The 26418-nt window shown below is 51.7% G+C and overlaps 13 protein-coding genes across 13 annotated transcripts; 8 read left to right on the plus strand and 5 right to left on the minus strand.

The window, feature by feature from the left end:
- Positions 1-417: 417 nt before the first annotated feature.
- On the plus strand, positions 418-1277 carry J4E86_008922 (uncharacterized protein; the record flags this gene model as incomplete). Its single annotated transcript, XM_051449430.1, has 3 exons — positions 418-501; positions 639-1157; positions 1206-1277. 3 exons carry the CDS (start codon positions 418-420, stop codon positions 1275-1277), a joined length of 675 nt encoding a protein of 224 aa, XP_051299284.1.
- Positions 1278-1977: 700 nt separating this feature from the next.
- PGK1 (phosphoglycerate kinase) lies at positions 1978-3339 on the plus strand (the record flags this gene model as incomplete). The annotated part of the gene is made up of 3 exons (XM_051449431.1): positions 1978-2043; positions 2104-2524; positions 2573-3339. The coding sequence occupies 3 exons, from the start codon at positions 1978-1980 to the stop codon at positions 3337-3339; spliced, it is 1254 nt and encodes a 417-aa protein (XP_051299285.1).
- Positions 3340-3598: 259 nt separating this feature from the next.
- On the minus strand, positions 3599-3970 carry J4E86_008924 (uncharacterized protein; the record flags this gene model as incomplete). Its single annotated transcript, XM_051449432.1, has 3 exons — positions 3599-3626; positions 3674-3776; positions 3826-3970. 3 exons carry the CDS (start codon positions 3968-3970, stop codon positions 3599-3601), a joined length of 276 nt encoding a protein of 91 aa, XP_051299286.1.
- Positions 3971-4548: 578 nt separating this feature from the next.
- Positions 4549-7080, plus strand: J4E86_008925 (uncharacterized protein; the record flags this gene model as incomplete). The annotated part of the gene is made up of 6 exons (XM_051449433.1): positions 4549-4630; positions 4679-4696; positions 4753-4829; positions 4890-4956; positions 5015-6968; positions 7020-7080. 6 exons carry the CDS (start codon positions 4549-4551, stop codon positions 7078-7080), a joined length of 2259 nt encoding a protein of 752 aa, XP_051299287.1.
- Positions 7081-7665: 585 nt separating this feature from the next.
- On the minus strand, positions 7666-8174 carry J4E86_008926 (uncharacterized protein; the record flags this gene model as incomplete). The annotated part of the gene is made up of 4 exons (XM_051449434.1): positions 7666-7670; positions 7716-7849; positions 7952-8000; positions 8054-8174. The coding sequence occupies 4 exons, from the start codon at positions 8172-8174 to the stop codon at positions 7666-7668; spliced, it is 309 nt and encodes a 102-aa protein (XP_051299288.1).
- Positions 8175-9961: 1787 nt separating this feature from the next.
- Positions 9962-12045, minus strand: J4E86_008927 (uncharacterized protein; the record flags this gene model as incomplete). Its single annotated transcript, XM_051449435.1, has 5 exons — positions 9962-10713; positions 10762-11410; positions 11466-11702; positions 11759-11929; positions 11983-12045. 5 exons carry the CDS (start codon positions 12043-12045, stop codon positions 9962-9964), a joined length of 1872 nt encoding a protein of 623 aa, XP_051299289.1.
- Positions 12046-12416: 371 nt separating this feature from the next.
- Positions 12417-13628, plus strand: J4E86_008928 (uncharacterized protein; the record flags this gene model as incomplete). The annotated part of the gene is made up of 3 exons (XM_051449436.1): positions 12417-12983; positions 13044-13275; positions 13333-13628. 3 exons carry the CDS (start codon positions 12417-12419, stop codon positions 13626-13628), a joined length of 1095 nt encoding a protein of 364 aa, XP_051299290.1.
- An 801-nt stretch (positions 13629-14429) lies between these two features.
- Positions 14430-15978, plus strand: J4E86_008929 (uncharacterized protein; the record flags this gene model as incomplete). The annotated part of the gene is made up of 3 exons (XM_051449437.1): positions 14430-15629; positions 15684-15779; positions 15844-15978. The coding sequence occupies 3 exons, from the start codon at positions 14430-14432 to the stop codon at positions 15976-15978; spliced, it is 1431 nt and encodes a 476-aa protein (XP_051299291.1).
- Positions 15979-18020: 2042 nt separating this feature from the next.
- On the plus strand, positions 18021-19868 carry J4E86_008930 (uncharacterized protein; the record flags this gene model as incomplete). Its single annotated transcript, XM_051449438.1, has 1 exon — positions 18021-19868. One exon carries the CDS (start codon positions 18021-18023, stop codon positions 19866-19868), a length of 1848 nt encoding a protein of 615 aa, XP_051299292.1.
- A 534-nt stretch (positions 19869-20402) lies between these two features.
- Positions 20403-21320, plus strand: J4E86_008931 (uncharacterized protein; the record flags this gene model as incomplete). Its single annotated transcript, XM_051449439.1, has 1 exon — positions 20403-21320. One exon carries the CDS (start codon positions 20403-20405, stop codon positions 21318-21320), a length of 918 nt encoding a protein of 305 aa, XP_051299293.1.
- A 68-nt stretch (positions 21321-21388) lies between these two features.
- J4E86_008932 (uncharacterized protein) lies at positions 21389-22015 on the minus strand (the record flags this gene model as incomplete). Its single annotated transcript, XM_051449440.1, has 2 exons — positions 21389-21819; positions 21943-22015. The coding sequence occupies 2 exons, from the start codon at positions 22013-22015 to the stop codon at positions 21389-21391; spliced, it is 504 nt and encodes a 167-aa protein (XP_051299294.1).
- Positions 22016-22359: 344 nt separating this feature from the next.
- Positions 22360-23607, minus strand: J4E86_008933 (uncharacterized protein; the record flags this gene model as incomplete). The annotated part of the gene is made up of 1 exon (XM_051449441.1): positions 22360-23607. One exon carries the CDS (start codon positions 23605-23607, stop codon positions 22360-22362), a length of 1248 nt encoding a protein of 415 aa, XP_051299295.1.
- A 908-nt stretch (positions 23608-24515) lies between these two features.
- J4E86_008934 (uncharacterized protein) lies at positions 24516-25559 on the plus strand (the record flags this gene model as incomplete). The annotated part of the gene is made up of 1 exon (XM_051449442.1): positions 24516-25559. One exon carries the CDS (start codon positions 24516-24518, stop codon positions 25557-25559), a length of 1044 nt encoding a protein of 347 aa, XP_051299296.1.
- Between the last annotated feature and the right edge of the window lie 859 nt (positions 25560-26418).

A 26418-nucleotide genomic window follows, 5' to 3' on the forward strand; every position in this document is an offset into this window, starting at 1 on the left:
TCCCGGCGTGAAACTCTCGCCACTGTTGCAGCACCTCCGCACTGAACCCTGGGCTGCGGCTGCGCATCGCATGCCTCTGCTACACTTCCTACCACAAACCGCTCTTAATCACGATAGTATTGTCGCCTGCCCTATTTCCTTATCGCGCTTTTGAGCCGCAACAGATAGGACCACTTATAGCCGCACACGGGCCTGCGGCTACGTTTCATCAACGTCATCGCGATCTTCGAGCAACGCTACACCTAGAGCTTTTCACAGGACCCATACTAAACATGAACAGCACCAGACACAGACTGCTTTACCAGCTAAACAGCCGCTGGATATACGGGAAGATTGTGAGCCACCCGTCCTGATACTGTTTGATGGTCGACTAATTATTTCCAGCCGCTGCTGCATTCGATAGTATTCCTGCTCCAAATGGCGGCCGTCAGCATGCTCACGCGCAAGTACAACCAGTACTATGCGGCGCGTCCAGTACTCACCACCATGATCACCAACGCCGTACGTTTTCCATAGCTATAAGCACCATGCGCATCGAGTGGCATGTCGCGCGACCGCCACACCGACTATTGCGACCTCTGCGCCGACGCCGACATATCTCAGACATGACGAAATAGGGAGGCTAACACCATGTGCAGGTGTTGGGTGGTATCGCGGACACAGTAGCCCAGACGCTCACCGCCGTGCGGGAGCGCGCAGTACGCAAGAAGGGCGGCCCAGGCAAGGACGACTTCCTGGCGATTGAAATCCACGAGCTCGACAGACGGAACCCGTTCAACGAGAACGACCTCATCCCCGACTCGAAGATACTCCCCCCGCCTTTCGATTTCGAGCGAACCACAAGATTCATGTCCTACGGTTTCCTCATGTCGCCAATCCAGCACAGGTGGTTCGGCTTCCTGTCCAGGACTTTCCCTGTTTCAAAGACTGCGACATGGTTGCCAGCCCTCAAGCGCGTGGCTTTTGATCAGTTCCTGTTCGCCCCAGCTGGTCTGGCTGCCTTCTTCACTTTCATGACTGTTGCCGAGGGTGGCGGCAAGCGTGCTGTGCAGCGCAAGTTCCAGGACGTATACGTGCCTGCGCTCAAGGCCAATTACATGGTCTGGCCGGCTGTGCAGCTCATCAACTTCCGAGTCATGCCCATCCAATTCCAGATTGTAAGTATTCTGCTCCAGTTTACGATGCTAGCGACTGACGTGTGCCAGCCATTTGTATCTACCGTGGGTATTGCTTGGACAGCTTACCTCTCTTTGACGAACTCGGCCGACGAAGCCTAAGCCTATCCAGTTATGCGAACGAATTCCCATGTTTAAATATCATACGTACACATAAGGTCTGGTCACGGTGGCATCGGGTGATTCCCCTTGAGCGTCTCGCGCGTTAGCATGTTTGGTTGGGCATTTGCACGGCGTCAGGTTAGTTGACTTTGATACGGTCGATGTGTTATGTACAGTCTTGAATTTGATACAGAATGAAACTATCATCATGCACAAATGTTGTTTACCTTGCGTATATGCTTGGATTGTGTTTTACCAAGTCTCTTCATGTGGAGAGATCATGTAAAACGCGTTGCAACGATACCCCCAACACCACTGAGTACTCTCGGCCGCGGGGGATGTCGACCTTGGCTGCCCACTTTGGCACGCCCCAAGACGCGCGGACAGCAAAATGTGTTTTACATCAGCTAATTTCTCTAGTCCGGTCACGTCAACTTGCTTTTTTGTGGTTCGATAAGGAGCGCGAAGCTTTGCATGCAGGAGAACCCGTGGATTGCCCCGCTACACCCCACCAAGCCTGCCCATGACGATCTGAAGCTCGACAACAAACATTGAACACCTCCCGCGCTTCTTCCTTTCTCCAACTCATTGACGTAAGTGGACCTTTACCTGAGGTATATAGCTGGCAGTTGTACACTTCGATTGACACATCTAAGACTTCATTAAACTCACACCATCACAGTACTACTATACACCCACCATGTCTCTCTCTAACAAGCTGTCAATCGCCGACGTCGACCTCAAGGGCAAGCGCGTCCTCATCCGAGTGAGTATATTCAGAACTTTGGTATGAAGTACAAATTCAATTCTAATCGCGACACACCAGGTCGACTTCAACGTCCCTCTCGACTCCGACAAGAACATCACCAACAACCAGCGCATAGTCGGCGCTCTTCCCACAATCAAGCACGCTGTCGACAATGGCGCCAAGGCCGTCATCCTCATGTCGCATCTCGGCCGCCCAGACGGAAAGCCAAACGCAAAGTACAGTCTCAAGCCGGTTGTTCCCGAACTCGAGAAGCTACTCGGCAAGAGCGTAACCTTCACAGACGACTGCGTCGGCAAGTCGGTCGAGGACACCGTTAACGGCGCTAGCGGCGGCCAGGTCATCCTACTGGAGAACCTGCGCTTCCACGCCGAGGAGGAGGGCAGCTACAAGGATGACGAGGGCAAGAAGCAGAAGGTTGACAAGAGCAAGGTTGAGGAGTTCAGGAAGGGCTTGACTGCTCTTGGTGACATTTACATCAGTGAGTGTCCTCGGCGATTTATACAAGTAGCATACTAACGGATTACAGACGATGCCTTTGGCACTGCCCACCGCGCACACAGCTCCATGGTCGGCGTCGACCTCCCACAAAAGGCATCTGGCTTCCTCGTCAAGAAGGAGCTCGACTACTTTGCGCAAGCGCTCGAGGAGCCCAAGCGCCCCTTCCTCGCCATCCTCGGTGGTGCCAAGGTCTCCGACAAGATCCAGCTGATCGACAACCTGCTCGGCAAGGTCAACAGCCTCATCATCTGCGGAGGCATGTCATTCACCTTTAAGAAGACGCTCGAGGGTGTGAAGATCGGCGACAGCTTGTTCGACGAGGCCGGCAGCAAGACTGTCAAGGACCTTGTCGAGAAGGCGAAGAAGAACAACGTCAAGATTGTCTTGCCCGTTGACTACATCACTGCCGACAAGTTCGACAAGGATGCCAACACTGGCTACGCTGAGGACAAGGACGGTATCCCAGATGGCTGGATGGGTCTCGACTGCGGAGACAAGTCAATCAAGCTGTACAAGGAGGCCATTGGCGAGGCGCAGACCATCCTCTGGAACGGCCCCGCCGGTGTATTCGAGTTTGAGAAGTTCGCCAAGGGCACCAAGGCGACGCTCGATGCTGCCGTTGACGCTGCGCAGAGCGGCAAGATTGTCATCATCGGTGGTGGTGACACAGCCACTGTTGCCGCCAAGTACGGCGTAGAAGACAAGCTGTCCCACGTCTCGACTGGTGGTGGTGCGTCGCTCGAGCTGCTCGAGGGCAAGGACCTGCCCGGTGTATCCGCCCTGTCAAGTAAGTAAACCAGTCACTCATAGAAGTGAACGGCAGCTCAAGATGAGGGAAGGTCTATCTTCGAAGTTATGATTGTAGCTATAGCTCTTTTCGGTTCAATAAAGATACCGCATTCCACCTCGTGGCCTATGGACGTGATGCGTGGAGTCTTTGGGCTCACTTTCTCAACCATGCATGTGTCTCGAGCTTGCCATATCTTCATCCGTCTGAAGGGTCGTCATGTCTTCCGTTCGAATCGCGTCTGTTCGTGTCGACTGTAGGTACCGCTCATTTGCCCAGCTTCTTAAGCTCCTCCCTGGTTGTTGTTAGCACCTATACATGTCCAGTAGATAAGTGTCCTACCTCAGCTGAACCGCAAAGTCGTCATTGGTGTCATCATCGTCCCAGCTCTCTTCCCAGAGATGTGTGTTGCCGTTGGGGATCTGTGTCTCCTCCTCAGTCCAGTCTGCAGACACGTTAGCTTGATGCATCCCCCTTCAACCATTCCAACGTACCCTCTACAGGAAAGTCCTCAAACTCGTCATCCTCCTCTAGCTGTGTCGCGGGCTTCTTCTCGGGCGCCAGTGGTTGCTCGCCGTTCTTGGAGTCGCTGACGACGGCCTTCTTCATATCGTTGCTGCCTTGTGCTGAGCCGGACATTATGGCGGTTTCTGGAGATGCGATCGGCGATGTGTTACGGTACGGTTGGGTGAGTCGAGTTGTGGTTACGCGGTGTTGTGGCTTTGGTGAGCTTTGGTGATGCGGCTCTAACAGCGGAGGAGCGGCGGCGGCGATTGTCCGCAAGGCTTAGCGCGACGTCACGTGGTGCACCTGGCAACTGGGTTCGCGGGGTACGAGTCCGTCGAGGTTGCTGCTTGGCTCCGAGAAAGTTCCATGTGATGCATGGTGGTGCTTTGCTGTCGCCGTTGCACCTCATTCACTCTTTTTAAGCCGGGCCTGGGGTGCATTGGAGGGCAAAGTACGGATAATGAACATGACGTACACGTACTTTAGCTCCGAGTAGCCGGACGAAGCTGTAAGCACCGCCCGTCTGGTGGGCTTTAGTAGGTGTCTAGACACGCGCTCAGTGTCTTAGCTGGCGTATCCGCTTTACGCTGAGATTTGGATATACTTACTACCTCTCTTCATTCGATCTTTCTCGTGTCTCTCTTTCTCGGCCTCTTCTGTTTAAACTTTTTTCGACCAGTCTCTCCGCGGCGCGGGATTATTTATCCAGCATGTTCAAAGTCGGCGGTTGGCTCAAGGGCCACACGCCTGGGCATTCGAAGAGCTTAGATTCCTTGAGCGAAATGGCACAGAGTAAGTTCAAAAGCATGCATAGGTCAGGCAGGTACTAATACAACACAGTTGAGGATGCCATGAGCGGTACGAACTCCACCCAATACAGTGGCGCAGACAAGTCTAATCACACGCGAGCACAGCCGTCACCTATATCATGGCCGATGATATCGAAAGCGCCGAAGCACACCTTAGCAAAGGATCCAGTCCATTCCACCAGGTACACACCTACCTTCCAGCCCTCGGGCCCATACTTCGGTTCTAGTCTTATATCGTGTAGCTCGGAGCGGGTGTGTGTGTCTTCATACGGGCGACGCTGGGTTTCGAGCCGGAAATCGTACGCGAAGGTCTGATCGCATATTCAACATGATGTCAAGGAGATGCAGTGACTGACATGGTCGACAGCTGCCAATGCCCTATCAGTGGCCGAAAACTCCGCTTACGAACACCAACGCCGTATTAGCAAGGATCCGAATGCGTATAAATCACCTATATACCCGCCAGGCACCGAGTATGCGGTATGTCAGGCAGAGGCACAGCTGATGAGTGCTGTTGTCGGCGTGCTCAACGAGAGCTTGACGGAGGCTATCAAGAGTTTCTACAAGTTGAGGAAAGCATATCTTGCGCTGGAGGGTGTTATGGAGAACGAGAAAAAGTTTCTGGCAGAGAGGAGTACGAGCAGCGTCAACTCGGTGGGATCACGCCCCTCTTCGAAGGGCTCGGTTCGATCAAATGTGGCAAGCAGTGCTCTAAAGAGCTCTCAGGGTCCTACGTCTACCGGACCGTCCGCTGCAGCGTCGACTTCGAATCTGAAGCAGACTACTACAGTGACTGGACCGGCTGCGAAGAAGGCCATAGATGACGACGATGACGATGTCGACTTCGTGGACGCTCCAGAAGATCACACTGGCGGTGAAACGCCTGTGGAATATATGGGGCATCTCAACATCGCCGCTGACAAAGGTGCTACTGTCGAGCTAGACAATGCTCAAAAGAAGGTGGATGTCGCAGCAAGCTCGGCACCAGGGCTTCCTACCACGAACGAGAACCCATCCAACTCGCTACCAGACGCTATCGAATACTTCGAGAAGCTTACCTTGAACGATGAGGGTGATGCTGATGCAGACATCGCGTCATTCAGCAACCACCCAGTCGATGTGTTCATCCTCTCCGGATCCAACTTTTGCTTCGGCATGCTGTTACTTATTCTTTCGTTCATCCCGCCGTCTTTTGCTGGATTACTGAAGATCGTTGGCTTCAAGGGTGATAGGGAGCGAGGAATGCGAATGCTGTGGCAAGCGACTAAATTCCACAACATTCACGGTGCCATGGCTGGAGTTGTGCTCATGGGATATATCAATGGCTTCACCAACTTCTGCGACATACTTCCTACAAAGGGCGAGGGAGCATACCCGAAGGAACGGTGTCTGGCTTTGCTCCGATACATGCGCGCAAGGTACCCCAAGAGTCATCTCTGGCTGCTTGAGGAGTCCAGGATGCTCGCCTCCGAGAAGAAGTTGGAAGAGGCTGTTCAGTTCATGCACGAAGTGGGCGAGTCGAAGCTAAAACAGCTTGAGGCGCTCACGTGGTTTGAACGCAGCTTGAACAACATGTACATGCACGATTACGAAGCTACCGCTTTCGCTTTCGAGAAGTGCATTGGCCTCAACAACTGGTCCCACGCGCTGTACTACCACATCATCGCCGCCTCATACGTCGAACTCTACCGAAAACACAAGACGACCGACCCAACAAAGGCAAAAGAATATGGAACTAAGGCAGAGGAGTACATGAAGAAAGTCATGCCCAACGTCGGAAAGAAGAAGTTCATGGCCCGCCAACTCCCCTTCGACATCTTCGTCGCTCGCAAGATCCAGAAATGGGAAGCACGCGCCAAAGAGTGGAACTGCGACATCGTCGACGCGGTCGGTGTCTCCCCACTCGAGGAAATGATCTACTTCTGGAACGGATACAAGCGCATGCGAGACGATCACCTCCAAGTCTCCCTCGCCAACCTGGCCTGGAGTGAATCACCAGCCAACCCACACTGGGACAATGAGGGCGTAGACGAGAAATCCATTCTCCACGTTTTGCGCGCCGCTACCCTGCGTAACATGGACCAAACAGCTGAAGCCAAGGCCATCCTAGAGAAAGAGGTTTTGCCTGTTGATAAGTTGCTCATCACGGGTAACTTCAAAGATAACTGGACTGCGCCGTGTGCGCGCTACGAGATGGCCGCGAATATCTGGCGCGAGGCTGATGCGGATGGGCATCCGGAGAAGAATCCGCAGATACTGGTGCAGTGCAAGGATTGGTTGGATGAGGTTACGAAGATGGGTGGGTTTGATTTGGATGCTAGGTATGTGATTTTTTTATCGGTGTGTGTGGCATGTGGCTAACGTATGGATAGGATTGGTATGAAGATTACGACGGGTAAGGAGACGCTGCGGAAGTTTGGGGTGCAGTGCTAGAGGGTGATGATGTGAGGAACCTTTTGGGTTTTGTAGGTATGGGGAGTACATATAGATGGTAGGGATGTAGAAAGATAGAACGGGATGGAAGGGCATGAATACACCATAGTTCATACTCTTGTCTCCGACATGAGAGCAGTGTTGATAGATGCGCATGGCTAAGTATCACACTAAGCCTATTGTCGACTATCTATAAGCTGCTCTACGAGACGTTACTTAGTTCCTCATCTCGTCTCTATGGTAGAACAACTAGAAGTCGAGACTTGCCAGCAGCAGCAGCGGCATCTGGGTAACAGCAAAGATGCCCTAGAAAGAGGCGAATCGGCAGCTAGAAAACACGATACCTTGCTTACGTCCACGGTACATATCGCCTGAAAAGCTCATGTGCTCGACGTCTCCGCTGCCTCCAGTACTCTGGCATGAGAGTGCCCAGCAGCTCCCAGACCCATCTCACGTCAACCTTCCACCGCACCTCTCAAACCGATGTATGAGACCCTGCGTCACAACCTCCTCCTTTCGCTATGGTCGGTAACGGGCGCTGGGTGTATGGATGTAGAAGCGTATCTCGGATGTTCAATCATGATCTCACACTAGACACGTTAGCAGAATCTCCTTTCATCCGCAGACGTACATACCATCAAGATAATCCGCTGCAATCAACAACTCTAAACAAAGCTCGGGCGGGATGTCCATATCCGACACGTCTTTGCTTTCCGCGTGCTTCTGGTTGTAGTAGAGGTACTCGCAGACCTTCTCTAGCACCACACCACTAGATACCACTATTAGCCTCTTCTCTTAGGATATTTAATCTGGTGGAGATGTAGCGGGACGGAGCGAGAATGGGTGGGAGGTATGGTTGGAGTAGACGTACTTGATCGTAGGCAGGTCAACGCGATTCTGTGCGTTTTCCCGAAAGCCAGCTGTTGATGCGTTAGTCGCGCTGTGCAATCATGTGTGTCGGAGAGCGACTCACAAAGTGGATCCAGTGCTTTCTTGATCGTTCCCGCTATACAAGCTGCTGAGCGGAGGATCTTGAACTCAAAGCCGTCGTTTGAGACGAGGGTGACGTATTCGGTGGATTTGTCGTCGGCCATTGTGATGCGCGGTATGGGATATAAGCCCGAGAGCTTCTGGATGTGGTCTGAAGACGGGGTGGTTGTATATAGGAGCGTCGAGTGGGAAGTTGTGTGAGAGACGGTGGATATCGCGGGGAAGTTGCGGAGGACAGCGCGCGCTGTCACGTTTTCTCGCGTGGGCGAACGTCGAGATGGGGGGTGGATGGCTTACATCACCCATCTACATTAGACTATACCGTCTTAATTTCTTGTGAAAGAGAGCCACTACGAAGACCAATTGAACAAAGATTCAAACCCAACGGCAATTCCCTCCCCACAGACGGATTGACCGCATTCCACAAACGCAAAGTGCCCAATTCATGACCATGGCGCACCGCCCACGACACGTCCTCATCACAGGCGGCAGCCGAGGCATCGGCCTCGCAACCGCACAACTCTTCTCCAAAAACGCATACCGCTGCACCCTAATCTCACGCTCAGAACCCGATCTGAAAACCGCCATAGCAAGCCTAACACCCCTCCCATCCACCTCATCACCAGATACACCTTCAAATCCCGAGACACATGACCCTGTAGAACCAGTATCATACCAACACGGCTACATCGCAGGCGACATATCCCTAGGTTCCAACTTCTGGCATCTACACCCCTCACGCCCTTTCATCGCTCATTTGCCCAAGCCAGAGCGCACGGCGTTCTCGACACATCCTTCGCGCATCGATGTGGTTGTGAATTGTGCGGGTGTCACGCAGGCGAAGCTCTTCTCGGGATTGAATGAAGAGGACCTGGAAAGTATCATTCGGACGAATCTTACTTCTATGATGCTGGGGACGAAGTTTTTGTTACGGTATGTAAAACTCAATCGCAACTCCTACTACTTGTGTTTGTGTTTCTGTTTTAGTAGCCACGTTGTTGACTTGCTGATGCGGGTGGTAGGAATGGGTATCTGAGAGGTAAAAGTCAAGCTGAAGATGAAGATCCTGTCATTATCAATGTCAGTTCGCTACTGGGATTGCAAGGCGGCTACGGAGCCGTTGCGTATGCGGCGTCGAAAGCGGGTGTTTTGGGGTTTACTCGCGCTTTGGCTACAGAGTATGCGAGTCACAAAGTGCGGGTCAATGCTATTGTACCTGGATACGTGGAAACAGACATGACAAAAGGTACGCATGCCACGGTGTTGTTTGTTAAGGCGTGCTCTAACCACGGCCAGACCTGAATGCCACTGAGCTTCAGCAACGCATCCCGTTGAATCGTTTCGGCAGGCCCTCCGAAATCGCTCACGCAGCATTGTTCCTCGCAGAAAACCGATATGCACATAATTGTGTGTTGAACTTGGATGGCGGCTTATCTGCCGTCTGATTCCATTAACTTTACTACGCTGGTTGGTATTTTTCCCATTCAACTGCCATTCCGGCCTTGCAAGACGGCCCAGTGGCGTTCTCCAGATGTGTTTCCTTCCACCAGATGATCCAGACCGAGGTATATACCCAGTGAGTCCTCCCAAAAGACGCCCATGCCAAACGTTTCCATGCGACTGATTGGTGTATAGTACAAGAGAAAAAGAAAATCTATATGCCGTTTGTGCTTCGGTAGTGGGCGGTTTGTTGGACTGATGTTCGTGGTGGGAAGAGTAGAATGGCTGTCAAAGACGAATGAGCGCTGATGATCCAATGGCAGGGCAAGAAGAATGAAGCATATCAGATACTCCAATAATCATCTGCAGATGGCCAAAACAATCATGAGGTTCAAGGTGAGGACGATGCGCCAAGATGCGGCCAGCAACAATTTTCTTGTTGTGGGCTTATTCAGTCGTCATCAATGACAATTGCTCCGTCCTTGTCGTCCTCAATGGTTATGTGGCTGTCGTCTTTCTTCTGCGACTCCTCCATGACCTTGCCCTTCTTTCGGACGAGGTCGTCCTCTAGACCTGCTTGACTGGCTGTGCGCTTCGCAGCGCCATGCGTACTTCCATTTGTGACACCATTGGTAGCGGTGCCGTTGACAGTCGCATGACCGTTAGTCTCCGGCGCAGGTGCCTTGGGTTTGGTCGGAATCTTGATCTCATCGGGTAACCTGATCGGATTCGCGTTCTCGGTAAACTCTGTGCGTATGATGCAGAGCACTAGATCGACTTTTGCGTCTTCTTCTGAGTCGTCAGAAACCGTGAGGAAGGTGTCGTTCTTCAAGTTGAGTTCCTCAAATGTCTTGTCGAGATGAATGTCTTCGTCCATGTCATAGAGTATATCTGAATCGCGCTTGACACTGAACTCTTCTCCGTAGCCGAGCTTCTCCTTCAGGACCATGTTGATCAGATCGCTTAGCTTCGCGCGCGGTGTATCGACGTGCAGGGTGGCATAGCATACACCACACGTCGCACATTGAGGATTCGGTGGTCGGAGTGATTCGCTTGAAATGACGCGCTCGGTGCTGCGGGTGAGGAAGACCATCTTGGCTTTGTCGAGCTGATCGCGCATGACCTTGAAGGCTTGTAAGACGCAGAGACTGGCCGTCATGGCGTTTGTTGTCGCGATGGCGGGGATGATGTTGCCAGCCATTTCTGTGACGTGTTAGCAGCTATTCCAGCATTGTGTGGGCGCTTTCTTACGCTTGATGTCAAACTTGGAACGCATCTCGATGCCGAAGATGTGTGAGCGCAGATTGGCACTCGCAACCACAAAGTCCAGCGTGTCCACATCGTCCTTGTCGAAGCTGAGGATAGGTGCCGCATTGCCAACGTCGGCATTTGCGCGCGTCTCTTCCAGCCGGGTGCTGAGTCGCTTGATACTGTCCACGAAGACGGCGAAGTTCTCGGCTACATTCCATGTGACTTGGTCTTGCTGCGCGATTCCCGTGCCCACACCCAGCGACTCCTGCATGAGCGCGTCGTAGTCCAGCGCCTCTGGCGCCCGTTTGGTCTTCCACATATCTTCCATGCTCCGTAACCGCTCAATGTCCTCTTTGAACACTTTGTCAAATACGAGTCGCGGGAAATCCTGGGAACCCATGGAATCGCGAATGCGCTTCAGCGCTTGTGCCTCCTTCTGCAGGTTCGCGACTTCGCTTGCGTTGTCGGCATCTTCGCTGTGATCTAGTTCGGGCGCTTCGTCTTCCGAGGTGCCAAAGATTTCGGCGAACAGATATGACTTGCCCCATACTATGCAGTGGATGGGTTGCGAGGGTGTGCTTCGGATGGTGCATACGGGGAAGGACTTGGGCGCGGCTTTTGGCGTGCAGTCGTAGCATTCGGTTTCGCCCTATAATACAATTAGCACAATCGTTCAGTAACGTAGTCGCATTGAGGTCGCGCACCCTCTTGATAACCTGGACCTGGCCATTGAAGCCAGTCGTGCCACTCTCGATCAACGGCACATTGGCGGCAAGGCACATCCTGTTGACATGTCGCCGCGCATCGAGATTGTCCAGCGCATTGAAGACGAGGCCGAAGCTCTGGAACCACGCGACGTTGAACTGGCCATCCTTGATGTTGTCGTGGTACGCAACGATGCTGACGTCGGGATTGAACTTGCCGGCCGACTCTTTCGCAACCTATGAGCTGTCAGCGCAAGGCCTTTGACCTGCTTGTAAGTGATATCGTGCCGTACCAGTGCTTTGGACTTCTTGATATGCTCATTGCGGAACAGGAACTGGCGGTTGAGGTTGCTGAGATCGATGGTATCGAGATCGACGATGTGTATCTCGCCGAAGCCGGTGAGGACGAGGTTCTTGAGGAGTTCGCAGCCAATGCCGCCAGCTCCTACCATCAAGACGCGTGACTAGAGCGCATTAGCGACTGCCTGATACCATGTTTGCGCGTGGTTGCAGCTACCTCTTTGATGCGCTGATGGAGCGTGCCACCGAGGCTCTGTCGAGCAAACTTGTCGCGTGCCATTGCGGGTTCGGGGGTGGGAGTAGGCGCGAGCGAGGTTGTGGTGCGGGCGAGGCTACGACATGCGAAAGTTGGCGAGGTGCCCGTCTCAGGTGAAGGCGACAGGTGAGAGACGTCAGTGCAGCTGGTAGCGCCGCTCCACTGGGCCTGCGCCGCTCGCGTTCAGCCTCCGAAGCTTGGCATCTAAACGAGCGCCCTATGAGTGGATCGTGGGCCTCTGGACTGCCGGGACACACTCTGGCTGCTGCTCGCTACGACAAAAAACTTGCTTGGGAGCCTGGTGGAGCTTACTAACGACATATACGAGCCGCCGCAGAAGTCCCATTCATCACGACTACCGGAACCGGAGCTAGCGCACACCGTCGTCCATCATCATGTCGGACGACGAAGTCGACCATGAGCTGCTAGACCTCATGCGGAAGCACTGGGGTGGTGGTGCCAAAGAGGAAGGTCCGCCAGAAACAAAAGTTCTGGAAAATGCCCAGTTCATCTGCGATAACAGCATGGACGTTGCCCTCGACATGCGCTCTACCAAGGTCGCTGCCCAACTTGTGCTTGACGAGATGGAGAGGCGGGAGTACTCCACCAAAACATGGTCAGAGCATGAGCTGCACCCCAAAGCAAAAGACGAGAGCACTGTCAATTTCATCTTCACGATGGATCTGCTCAACTTCAGCTTCTGGAGCGAGAAGAGCGACGAGGAGCGCTTCGCAGTAGTCTACAAGGGAAAAAGATGGACTGGCTACTGGAGTCTGGTTGCAATTCTGCAAAGAGCGTTGGAGCAAGACATACCCATCACTAGTCCGGAATTCTGGGTCGACGAAGAATTGTGTTCGGATGAAGTACTGCGAACTGTATTCTCTTCTGGCACCGACGAGGAGATCCCCATGTTCGAGCAAAGGATGCGATGTCTAAGAGAAGCAGGCCAAATCCTAGAGGAGGTGTGTTTGTGATGCATCACCAACACAGAAGAGGAAGTTGACTTATGACTGACGTTGCAGGAATTTGACGGTAGTGTCGTCACACTTATTGAAGACGCGAACAACTCCGCTGCCGGCCTTGTGAATCTACTCGCCGCAAAGTTCAACTGTTTCAGAGATGAAGGCAGATTCGAGAACAAGAATGTGCGCTTCTTGAAGCGAGCCCAAATCTTCGTTGCAGATCTGTGGGCTGCGTTCGGTGGCGAGGGATATGGCGAGTTCAACGACATTGACAAGATCACAATGTTTGCAGGTAAGACATCTCTGCCTCTGACACAATTTATATTCCAGCTGACTGATGCATCTGCAGATTACCGCATTCCTCAAATGCTACACTCACTAGGTATTATCTGGTACTGCCCGCCTCTCGAGAACAAGGTACGCCGCCTTGAGACCATCGAGTCTGGCCACTCCTGGGAGATGCAGATCCGAGGTTGTAGTATCTGGGCTGTAGAGCTTCTCCGCAAAGAGATTCTGAAGCTGAAGCCGGACGCCAAGGTCAACGCTATTCTCATTGACTTCTTCCTGTATGATCTTGCGAAGGAGAAGGAGAAGGAGGAGGCAGACGTCATACCACACCATCGGACGAGAAGCATATGGTATTGAAAGCCAAGAACAGCGGTGCTCATGAAACCGAATCACACATTTGGGCGCCCTATCGCTTTCTGATCGGCGGGAATTAGTAGTTGGTCACTTCGTGGAGAGGTCAAAGGCGGTGGGGTCGCTTCGAGCATTCGCCACTTCCAAGTTTGCGCAACTTCCAGAGACAACGCACATCTCAGTCGTCGCATAACGGCACAAGACCAACCGCTGGATTCGCTCTCATGTCTTGTCCGCGTGACAGGCTGAGGCTGGGGCATGCAACGTTTTCTTGGCACCGTTACGCCTTCCCAGTTATCGTTAGACGCCTATGGTAAGGCTGGCCATTCAACCCCCGCAACGGCCTTACCTAACCCTGGTCTCCAGTATTCGTAGATAAATTACGATCATACTGGTGATCATTATAGCACGGATGAAGCCGCCGGTCACACATTTTCAGTAAAGCAGGGGTTTGACAACCGGGCCTATTTGCCAATTTCGGTGATTCGGGCGGGTGTTTGCACGATAGCAGCGCAACGATGAGCACGTGTGATCCACACTCTATGTCAGCAGTTCTCTTGAAATATCTAGGCACTTGGCCATCTGTCTAAGAAATTTCATTTTCGACCGACTCTCGCTTCATTCATTATTTTCATTTCGTAAGGTTCCGTTAGCGGCCTAGCTAAGGAGCAGGTGAGAGTGGTGGCTTAACTCATTCACATTTATGTACAAGTGCTCACCTGGCAAACACTCGCTTTGTTAACATTCGAACCGGAGTCCAGTTCTGCCAGCAGCAGCTCCTCTGACCAGAGCGCCTCCCACTGAACGATGGGAAACCAACAAAGTTCCGCCGTCCAGCAGTGTCTGGAGCAAGCTATCGGAAAGGATCATGTCGCCTTCAAGAACACACCACTCTACCAGATCTCACACGTCAAGCCCTACAACCTCGGTGTTCCGGTGACACCAGCGGCGGTTACCTACCCCAAGACGGCCGACGAGGTCTCCGCGATTGTAAAATGCGCAGTCGACAATAGCCTCAAAGTTCAGCCACGATGTGGTGGACATTCATACGCCAACTACGGTATCGGAGGTCAAGACAACACCATTGTAGTCGACATGAAGAACTTCCAGCAATTCTCCATGGACAAGTCTACCTGGCAGGCCACAATCGGTGGCGGTACGCTCCTTCACGACGTCACTGAGCGACTACACGACAACGGTAAACGCGCCATAGCCCATGGAACTTGTCCACAAGTCGGAATCGGAGGTCATGCAACGATAGGTGGCCTGGGACCGACTTCACGCATGTGGGGCTCCACTCTCGATCACGTAGAAGAGGTGGAAGTAGTCTTGGCGAATTCGACAGTAGTGCGTGCTTCCGAGAAGCAAAATCAAGATATCTTTTTCGCGACAAAAGGCGCTGCAGCCGGTTTCGGCATAGTCACAGAGTTCAAGATGCGCACGCAGGCCGAGCCCGGAGAAGCAGTCCTCTACTCTTACAACTTCCACGGCGGCTCGTCTGCATCAAAGGCTGAAGCGTTCAAGCAGTGGCAGAAGCTCATATCGGACCCGGCCCTTTCCAGGAAGTTCGCGAGCCAGTACATCCTCACCGAACAGCTCGGCGCCATCATCACAGGCACCTTCTTCGGCAGCCAAGCCGAATTCGACAGTCTGAACATCACATCTCGTCTCCCAACCGGTTCGGCTCTGGAATCGATAGAACTAAAAGACTGGCTGGGTGTAGTAGGCCACTGGAGCGAAGACATCGCTTTAGAGATTGTTGGCGGAATACCATCCAACTTCTACGCGAAATCCCTTTCGTACACCGAAAAAGATATCATACCCGACGAGACCATTGACAAGTTGTTCAAGTACATCGACGAAACAGACAAAGGCGGTGCACTGTGGTTTATCATCTGGGACCTTGAAGGTGGCGCTATCAACGACGTTGCGCCTGATGCTACAGCGTATGGTCATCGTGATGCGCTGTTCTACCATCAGGCTTATGCTGTTAACCTCTTTGGCAAGGTCAGTCCCCATCCCATCTCAAATAGTCTAGCAAGCATACTTACATCACCACAGGTGAACGACAAAACCCGCAATTTCCTCAACGGCTTGAACAACGTCGTTCTCGATGCGCTGCCCAACCACAACCAAGGAGCGTATGCAGGATATGTGGTTAGTAATATCCATGTACGAACTGTATGTGAGACAAATACTGACTTCGTACACTCATCTTTAGGATCCTGCACTGGGTGAGAACAGCGCGAGTCTGTATTGGGGTGGTAATGTCGAGAGGTTGGAGCGGATTAAGGCGGATGTTGATCCGTTGGATGTGTTTCACAATCCGCAGAGTGTAAGGCCGGCGAAGAGATAGGTGGAGAAGAGGGTGCTGATTTAGATAGAGGGGTGTGGCTTGGTGATATGAATTTGCCTGGCCAGGAGGCTCGGCAACGGAATAATTCTTCTTCTCATAACAATTCTTTCCAAATTCTGTGCGACGATGTCGCGATTAGTATGGTAATCGTGTGCGATGACATGGATAATTCCCGACTTGACAGCTGTCTTTGGTCGAACTTGTCTGCGCTAATGCTTGATATTGTACAGATACATGACTGTAGGAATGGGCCATACCACATGTGTAACCCAACATAGCGCAGTTGTGACCGGTTGTCTCATGCGCAACGAAGGACATGAACTAACCTTCAATACATATTATGGGCTACGTCGTCAATATGTTCTCCCCTTGTCGCCCCAACTCCAAAATATCTCCTACGATATATCTACTGCATTCGCTAGCCAATTACCTTCGACTCAAGATATCGGCAGCCGCTCTCGTTGCAGAAGTGGTGACTACTCAACAGTCAGCAATGCCCAAAGGACACACCCGCTTCACGATGCGTGTTGGCGAGGGGGTACCTAAGAAGCCTGTCGTACCCCATCGATGTTACCGCCATGAAAGACTCGATCGAGAAAAGGAATTGAAGAGTAGGATCCGCTGTAACAGTCATTCTGAAGCATTGCGCGCTGTGGCGGAATTTCGGGCATTGAGCGTGTCTGTAGCCATCGTCGTTACAACTGCGCTCTTCTGGATTTTTCGGGATAGGTAGATTGGCAGAGCAGACGTTGAGTTGTGTTGAGTTGGGTCTGACAATCCTTTCGCTGTCGTGATTGCTGGCTGTGCGCGAATGAGACGGAGGCTGGCTCCTACATGGCTTCAGCGAGGATTTTCCGAGAACTTAATAACGTTGATCAACAAAAGGCGCGTCTCTACTGCATCTGACAAGAGTTATTCGCATAACAGTTCGGATAGTCCTGATTTGGTGAACGGTGGCGTCGGTGCATCGGAACGCTGAAAGTAGCCACCTCTACATCGACTATGCGACTGCCTACAATGTTACAATTCACGTGTTTTATTTGTCGGAGTTTCGTTTGCGATCGATGCTTCCTGCCGCAATTACCAGAGTTGTTGATGGAAATTTTGTGCTGCCTAAGGAATATGTGACTTGTCGAGGTGGCAAGGCTTGTCTGTGCGGTCATGCACTAAAGATTTTCGTCCCCAGCGCCGATGGACCCTTGCTTAATTTCCACTACTCCTTCCATGGATATCATCAGAATCAAGTGCCGAGCTCACCTACATTGAGCGTATCTCTCCCCAAACTCCCAATTCCAGGCAATTGGTCATGGGCCGTTCGTTTATATGTTGACGTTGCGCTGGTACGCACCGTGTGGCGCGTGTCCTGTGGTCCAATCAGGATGTCGCGTACCAAACAGAGCACTTTGCTGACATACTCCAGTCGTTCCGTAGTATAGGCTGCGTGCTTCTGTCATGACGCCGCGGAAACCTTTTCTGCGGTTGAGGCGTTTTCGTCATCATCTAACTTCAAAGCTCTTTGGCCGCTCCGACACATTCACAAACCATTTGAGGGTTTTCTTAGGCTACGATCGTCGACCAGAAAACATGTGGAAAATTGCAAGGTTGTTATATGGGACGCGCAGCCCGCTACCTGAACATTTCGGTCGAAAAGCTCGTGTACCCGACCTTTTTGATCGGAGAGATCAAGTTTACCTGGCGCTTGAGGCCCAGCGGTTGCATTGGCATATGCCCCCACCGTACGCCTATCATGATCTGCTTGACGCTGCAGCGAGAGTGGGCCGTATTGAAGGGATCATGGGCTACAAGTTCAAAGACAAGATGATTTGCATCGAAGCGCTCAAGACCACTTCGGCGACTACACCGCTTTATTTCAATGGGGTCGTTCATCACATAGACAAAAACAACCGCCTGGCATTGCTCGGTGATCGAGTTATCTCTTTAGCTCTATGCGATGTTTGGTTCAAGACAGGAAATACCACTGGTATGTACTGCAAATAGCTCTGTTGCTTAAGCTAATACAGCGAATAGCGGAATACACTTTGATGCAGCCGGATGTAGAAAGCAGAGTTGGTTTGGGTAAGAAAGGATACGCACTCGGTATAAACGACAATCTGCTTCTTCACGATCGGCAACCCTCCACATTTAATCATGTTGCCGAGGCCTTCGAAGCTGTTCTTGGTGCTATCTACTTGGACTCTGGAAACAACATCGAAACCGTCAAGGAAGTTGTCACCGGAATCAAGCTCGATAGTCACAAGGGATTAGAAGAGCAGATTACGGCCCAGGATCGTCTGGACAGTAAAAGGCTTGCGGCGCTACAGTACTCTGATTATATGACGAACCAACCTGCCTACACTAGAAAAGCCCAGCTGGAGGCCAATCAGGCAGCACTGGCAGCGAAAGAAGCAGCAAAACTGGCGGAAAAACAGGTGGCAGATCGGCCTAGAAAGGAGGCGCAAGAAGACAATATATCCACCAAAAGTCAAATACACGATGGACACTCGGGAACAGTTCAGCCTCAAACTAAGAAGAAAAGCAGCGTTGCGCTCACACATGCGGAGGCCTCGAAAAATCTAGCCGATTCCGTGATCGAATATCGCACGAATGGTCACCCGAGTGACGCAAAGGATCTGAGACGACTTGATAGACAAGACGCGCAACGCCAAAATCCAGCCTCGAAGGAAAAAGCACCATCGCAGAATTCCAATCAGGCATCAGATTCAAAAATGCAACGACGCGCGGTCGTAGCTGCCAACAAGCTATCGAAAGAAGGCTACCTATCAAATGATGTCTTGGAACACGATGACAAGAAAACAGTCTCTAAACGCCAAGATTTGCCAGCATCTCACGCCGAGAACCAGGACAAGGTAGTCACCCGAGGCACCAAACTATCGCCGGAGGAACAAGCAGATAAGTTTGTCGCATCGATGAAGTTTCCAGCAGAAATGGAATCACCTGAGGGCTTGAAAAGCAGTGAGAAACGCATCATGAGAATAGCATGGGACAGGGCGGTACGAAAATGCGCCGACAGCATCAGAATAAGCGAAACGAGAGACTTTGAGGGAACGTTTGCGCATAGGTTGAAGCGAATGGTACGGTACCAGGTAAATGCTGGTTTGGTAAAAGACGAATCGAGAGAAACAGTGAGGCTTCTCCGCCTGCAAGCAAAGCTTCGAGGCCTCAGTCAAGGAGAAGAACAGGAGAAGACATATCGCAAGACCAATTCAAAGGTTCCAATCAAACTTAGTCGAGAGACAACACAGGCACCGGTGAGTGTTTCACCAGAGCCGAAAGCTGCGACGGCAACGAAAGCAAATCCTACACCACAAGAGACAGATCCTGCACTGGAGATAGTAGACACTGTACTAGAGAAAGCAGAGCCTCTACTAGAGACTGGTATGAACAACGATAAGCCAGTCCAAAGACGCTCAGACTCGCCGAAGGAATCCCATCTTGCAGACGCAGCCACCACAGAGATGGAAGATGAAAAGAACATACAAGTGCGCACCAAGGATGTTGAATCACTAGAAAGAGATATTCTCAACTCGCATAACACCGTATGGCAAACGGCCGATACCGCAGATGCGTCAACATCAGAGCAGCACAGCGGACGCACAACTCGTGCACGCCGTTCTGCTGCGGATGGCCAGGCGGAGAAGCCATCTGCTTTAAACGAATTCTTCGAATCGGACACGGACAGGTTCATGTCGAGCATCACGCAAAACGATTCAGAAGCGTCCGACGCCCCTCAACCGAAACCTCGTGAGGAATCTGAGATGCAGTCTTCTGACTCTTCTAAGGAGCCAGGGGAATCGTCCGCCCCATCTGCAAGGATAATATATCCCAAACGTCCCAACCGAGCCATGCGTCGTCGATCACAACATTCATGATTGCTTTTGCTCCTGGCTACAGGTACGCCAGCTGCTTGTCTATTACCGGATATGCGTCGATGCATGTGTACAATATAGTCCGAATGTATGATAACTCAGCGAGACATGCCTTTACAGTTGTATATCCATGCCTGGAAGAGTACGTGTAATATATTTGTCGCAATATCGAGATACAGAATGCGAATCTGCATTTACCCGCTTCCAGAGCTATTGACGTCTGCTTTTGAGGTCTTGCAGCCTGGCAAAGGCATCTATCTTGACCAATTTCACAGGAAATTAACGATTAGTGAGCTACTGAACATGTCGCCAAGTATCAATACGAGTTGTTGTCGTCGGTTAAGTTGGCATCGCGTCTGTGCATTAGGCGGCAACCTCGAACGTGCTAACCTCTTCTCTACCAGCGGCACAGCGAGATGTCTACTAAAGTACCATGTTCCTCGCTCCAACCCTCAACGCAAGGAGTTGGCAGAAGTCGATTTCAACATGGCATCCCACAAGCGCCCACGACTTCCACCCACCCAATTAGCCGCCATAATGAACGACTATTACACCTTTTTGACCACTCTCTACATACCATGTTCAGCTTTGAAACATCCGCCTCTGGGTGGTTGGCCGAACATTACTGCGGAGGCGACAAAGTGTCTGGACAAATCGCATGTTGTCATTGAGGTCATGAAGCATTTACCATACATTGATGAGGCTGAGGCCGGCGAGATGATCACGAACATTCACTACAAGAGCGACGTAGTAGATTACTCCACATACACGAAAGAGGACTTCGAGCGCTATGATGTATCGTATGGAGAAGACGGGCTCAAAGTTTGCATTGAAGAGATGGAGGAGCGGAAAAGGGAAGAAGAAGAGCAGCAGGAGCAGGATGACGAGGAGGGTGAAGAGGAGAACAACGACACGAATGAAGATGAACAGAACAACACCAACGAGGATGAAGAGAACAGCGAAGACGAAGACACCAATAGCGACAACGAGAACGCACCGCATGACGAAGGTTACAGTTCCGACGAAGAAGAAGACTTCGGCGACGACCCCGACGACGTCGACATGAAAGACATCCTCCTCCTATCCATGGGCTACGAATCCGGCGGACGGATCCTCCTCCTCGACGTACACAAAGGCATCATCCACGAAGACATAGTCCGCTGCAACCTCGTCTCTGGCGTATGGATAGAAGACTTCTTCGATAACATGAAAGACAAGCTCCGGAGGTTGGATTGCGTACCCGTAAGAGGCGAATTCTATGAGGGCGTGCCTGAGGTGGAGGATGATGGACCGGTGCCTGAAACGGCGGATCCGTCGATGGACGAGCATGACGAGGGGCATGTGAAGGTATACAAGAGGATTTATCGCAGGTTTGGGTGGCCGGGGAGGGAGTATAGGAAGGATGAGGCGATGGAGGCGGTGGAGAAGTATCGGGTGAGTGCTTGGGGTTATTGATGCGGAGGTTGTGGTGGAGAATGGAGTTGATAGAATGAATCGGAGAAGGATACCATAAACGAGTTATCCTAATGCTGCATAACCGTAGCCGTTGCACTGATTACAGTAGCAACCGCGGTGATAACATAACGCCACGCATTCGTCCTCGCCCACGTCTCAGCAATGGTCTTCATATCCACTTTCTCAGCCCACTTCTTCGCGGCTTCACTCGCCGTATCTTTATCTGTACCCTGACCAGCACCCTTCAGCACAACGCTCTCATCACGTAATATCTCTTGTGCTTTCCACTTTCCCGCGCCGTTCACCCCAGGCTCCATGTACAGGGCTGTGTACGGGATGATACTAGCATTTACAAGTCCTGCAACAGCGTACAGGAGCCTTGCGGAAGAAGATTGATCATTGCAAAGGTAAGCGAGGAGAACGTTAGTTGAAGCGCCGGATAAGATGAGAGGCGCGACGAAAATAGGTGCGAATTGGTAGGCTTGAAGCCATTGCTTTGCTAGGAGTTTTGGTGGGGCATGCGTGATGAGGGGTGGCATGACGACATGACTGTATGCGAAAGTGAAGCCTGGTGGATCACATTGTTAGCGGACAATTGGGACGGGTTTTGAGGCTGGTATACCCGTGTATATTGCTGGCGCAATCGTTGCGATCGCTTGCAGGATGGGCACGATGGGGATGGAAGACTCGTTCATCGCGGTTGGCTACAATGAGATGGCGCTCGGCGTGCGGTGGAGAGAATATGTCGTACGCAGGATACTGTAGGAGTTATCTGAAGTGATCTGTCAATAAGGCGTAGATGTAGGCGCTTGGGGTATAGAGCTGACGTACTAGCGCGGTGTTTTGGATGCATCAGCATGCCTTAGCTGCATATTCTGGAACAACAGTAGAACGAACGAGATCTTCCAAGATCTACATGGGCTAGAGCATGTATTTATAGCATCGATATGATCTGCACCTAGGCTTTTGTGCAAAGACGATCATGTGGTTTTGCGCAGCCCTGTTGTGAAATCAGATAAGCCTTACTTGTACAGGTATACTACAACTGATCCAGCAATCCCAAGACCTCTTGCCTGAGTTCACCCAAACCAACATCCTTCTTGAACCCTAACCTCCGGCATTGTACCTCTACTTCTCTCCTATCTGTCCAGCCTCTGCCTAACACAACGACGACAGGATATCCAATCAATTCTGCATCCTTCAACTTCCACCCTAAGCTCTTTGCTACTCGATCATCCAACACTAGATCCACATCTCCATACCGACCTTCACCGTAGATCGCGTCGTACACTTCTGCCGCGTCGCTCTCATCAACCTTTGGATATGTGAGGATGACGGCTTCATAGGGTGCTATCGCCCTTGGCCAGTTCAGCCCTTGAGCGTCTGAGAGCAGTGATGCGACAGCTCCGATGATGCGCGAAACGCCGATACCGTGGCAGCCCATTTGTATTGGAGAGGAGAGGTTTTGGTCTGGCAAGGCAACGACTGCGTTGAGGGGCTTGCTGTACCGGGTGCCGAGGTGGAAGGTGTGGCCTACTTCGATGGCTTTCTGGACGTCGAGTTTTCCGTCCGAGCAGCGAGGACATGAATCGCCAGTTCCGACGGGCGTGAGATTTAGTTTGGAAGACAGAGGATTTGAGAGTGACCTATCATTCTTGTCGAAGGCAAGGGAGGGGTCGAAGAGGTCAATGGTATTTTTGCCCTTTCGGAGCATAGAAGCGAGTGATGAGGATTCGATGCCGGTGTCCAGCTCGATCTCCTCTGGGAGTGCTTTCTTGACAGCGTGAAGATTGACATGCTCATATCTCTGTCTTACATCCGTCTCACTCTCGGATGGACGTGGTATCCACACGTTGATCTTTGTCTTTTTATCGACGCTTATACCTGTGTATGCCAGCCAGCTGTCGGTACATGACGCTACGGCTTGGCCGCTCTTTTCCACAAGCTCCTCGTTGGCGACGTAGTCGCATGAGTTGCAAGACCACACATTGTCCTCACCTTTGGGGGATACAAAATGATACTCGTGGCTCAGTTTGCCTCCCATGTTACCGGAGTCGGCATCGGCGACTAGATATGGCAGTCGAAGCTCATTGAACAGATTGTTGTATGCTTCCCGTACTTCTTCGTAAGTCTTGAGCGCGGCTTCTGTTGAGTGATCGAATGTGTAGAGATCTTTCATCATGAATTCCTTGGCCCGTAATAGTCCTTGTCTTGGTCTTCGTTCGTCGCGGTATTTGCGTCCGATCTGATACAGCCTCTGTGGCAGATCCTTATATGAATGTACCATACTGGCTACAAGTGCGGTGATCTCTTCCTCATGAGTTGGCGATAGTAAGAAGCCAGATTCTCTTCTGTCTTTGATGCGCAGGAGTTCAGAGTTTGCGGAGTAGCGACCGGACTGCCGCCATAACGATTCCGTGGTGATGGAAGAGAGCGAAAGTTTCGAAGCACCAATCGAGCTCATGTGCTTGTCGATTAGCGATTCAAGCTTATTTTGAACGCGTAAACCTAGGGGTAGGAGATGAAAGACTCCTGAATGTGCCTGCGCATGATGAGACAAGTGCTAAAAGTCAATAGGTTGTAGATGTATACCTGACGGAGAAAGCCACCCCTAACGAGAAGAGAGTGAGACTCATCTGAAGATGTGTTAATCATGATGTGATAGTCGCTCCCCTTATCCTTACCTTGCTCGCCGTCCTGGGGTGATATCCCACCCGTTGGTGCCCAGAATTTGGATAATCGAGTTCTTGAGCCGGTCTAACTCAAACATTAGCCTTGCCACCAAGAACATGAAACTTGATTGAGACGACTTACAGCTATAAACCTAGCATGTCGAAAGCCTTGTATTGGTGTTCGCTTTGATCGCGATTGCCATGCAGCTCTACGAATATACGCCGCCATGCGCGCACAACAATGACGATGTTTGATCAAAAGCACGCAAAGATCTTACAATCGCCCAGTCACTATTAGACGAAAAAGGGAGAGTGAAAATGTTGTATGTTTCGTAAATGCTGGACGACAGCGGGAGATCTGCCTCCAACATGACGAGCACAGACCACCTCGAATCTCAAAGCGCATGGAAATATTTGGACATTGAACCCATCTCTCAATTGCTCCCCGACCACATCTCACGTAAGCCTACCGATTCCTTTACTGGGCCAGTGTCCCTTCAGAAGGTACTAACCGACATTCAGAATGCCTCCACGGATACGCATCAGGCCACGCGCCCTCCGCGCCTGCACCTCGAACCCAACCCACCCCATCTCTGTACCCGCAATCGCAACCTACGCCACAGTAGCAGCGACCACCCCCGCACCCCCAATCCAGCAGACATACAAAGCCGCACCGCCCGTACTACGATACCCACCCACGCAACCACCCTCTCACAAGCCACCGGAGGTCCGCAAAACCCAACTCCACCGCCAATACCAATCGCTGCTCCGATCCTCGCCTCTGATCCTGATATTCCAGCACAACAATGTCAAAGCAGTAGAATGGATGAGCATAAGGCGGGAGCTAGCCATTGCCCTCCGCAAGCTGGACGCCGAGAGAGTGAAGAACGGGCAAGAGACGCTTGCAGAGGAGGTTAAGATGCAGGTCATCCAGACGAATATCTTCGCAAGCGCACTGCGCGTCGTCGAGTTCTTCAACCCGGAAACTTCGACAATGGATCATGCGCAACATCCTACAGACCCGCGGACACCGACGAGCGCCCAGATACCGAACACGAGTAATGACGCAGCGGATGAGCGCTTCACACACGGTCTGTCGAGACGGGCATATGAAATTGCGAATAACAGGAAGCTGAAGTTGGAACTGGAGCCTCTGCTCTCGGGTCCCCTTGCTGTTGTAGCTTTCCCTGACGTTGCGCCGCAATACCTCAAGACCGTCCTGTCCATCCTCTCGCCTTCGAAGCCTGGTTTCCCCGCTCCGAGCCGAAAAGCGAACCCAGACTACTACGAACCAGCAGTTCAAGCTGGACTCCAGAAGCTGATGCTCTTGGGAGCGAGGGTAGAGGGCAAGGTCTTCGATGTGGACGGCACGAAGTGGGTTGGTGGTATTGCTGGAGGTATTGACGGACTCCGAGCTCAGCTTGTGCATATGCTGCAGGGTGTTGGTGGCAGTCTTACTGGTGCTTTGGAGGGCGCGAGCAAGAGTTTGTACTTTACTGTTGAGGGAAGGAGAATGGATATGGAGGAGAAGGAGAAGGAGCCTGTTGAGGAAGAGAAATCGTCATAGAGTCAGATTGAGGTATGTACATTATGAACGGCAACGTTGAAGAACATGATATAAGACTTCGCTGGCCTACATGGGTGTTACAAACTGTGTTAGACCGAAAACAGTACTCCATAGGTTGACGCCTTGGTCCCTGAGTCGCTGATCATTTCTGTAAACCCTACGTCTTTCCGCGATAGCCAATTTATCGTTGAAACCCTACTCGCATGTTTCTACAACTGTACAGGCAGAGCACTTCACATGGCTACAACAAGTACAGTATTCTTGCCAAGAAGATATTGGTCCGTCGCCACATTCACTCTGCAACGATCAGCTCGGATCAGACAGAGTATATGTGGGCGTCGACTCACGCAAAACCACACTATGTCGCCCCGTTTTCGGATATCAGGATGACAAGCTCTGGGAGAGCAGATTGTTTCTTCGATTCTTCGATTTGATTTGTTCCATTGGTTCCAGTCTTGCGTATCGTGAAGATGGGATTTGCAGATTTGGTCTGCCTGCTGTAGTACAGGCCAGTCAGCCCGCATCATGGGCATTTCAATATCTTGAACTAACCACGCAAGACAAAGGGCAGTAGCAGGCACCGTCATCTCCCCTCGCCATTTTTGAAGCCGAATATCCGTAATAGTGTTGTTGGTGATGGACGGTTTGCGCCAGGCCTCGGGTCCGTACCTGCTGACTCTAACTGCCCGTAATCACGTATCGGGTAAGCGCGCCAATCATTCAGGCTGAGCATGCCACCGACCTCGATGCATGCACGTCGCCCTATTATGGCTTTCCTACTGTCCTATGAGACTTCGCGATACTCAGCCTCGTCACTCGCCCCGCGCATTATGATGACGGCGAGGTGCCCCGCTGGGAT

Source organism: Alternaria arbusti, assembly GCF_024043155.1.
Source record: "Alternaria arbusti strain BMP 1465 chromosome Unknown scaffold_15, whole genome shotgun sequence".
NCBI classification, from domain to species: Eukaryota; Fungi; Ascomycota; class Dothideomycetes; order Pleosporales; family Pleosporaceae; genus Alternaria; species Alternaria arbusti.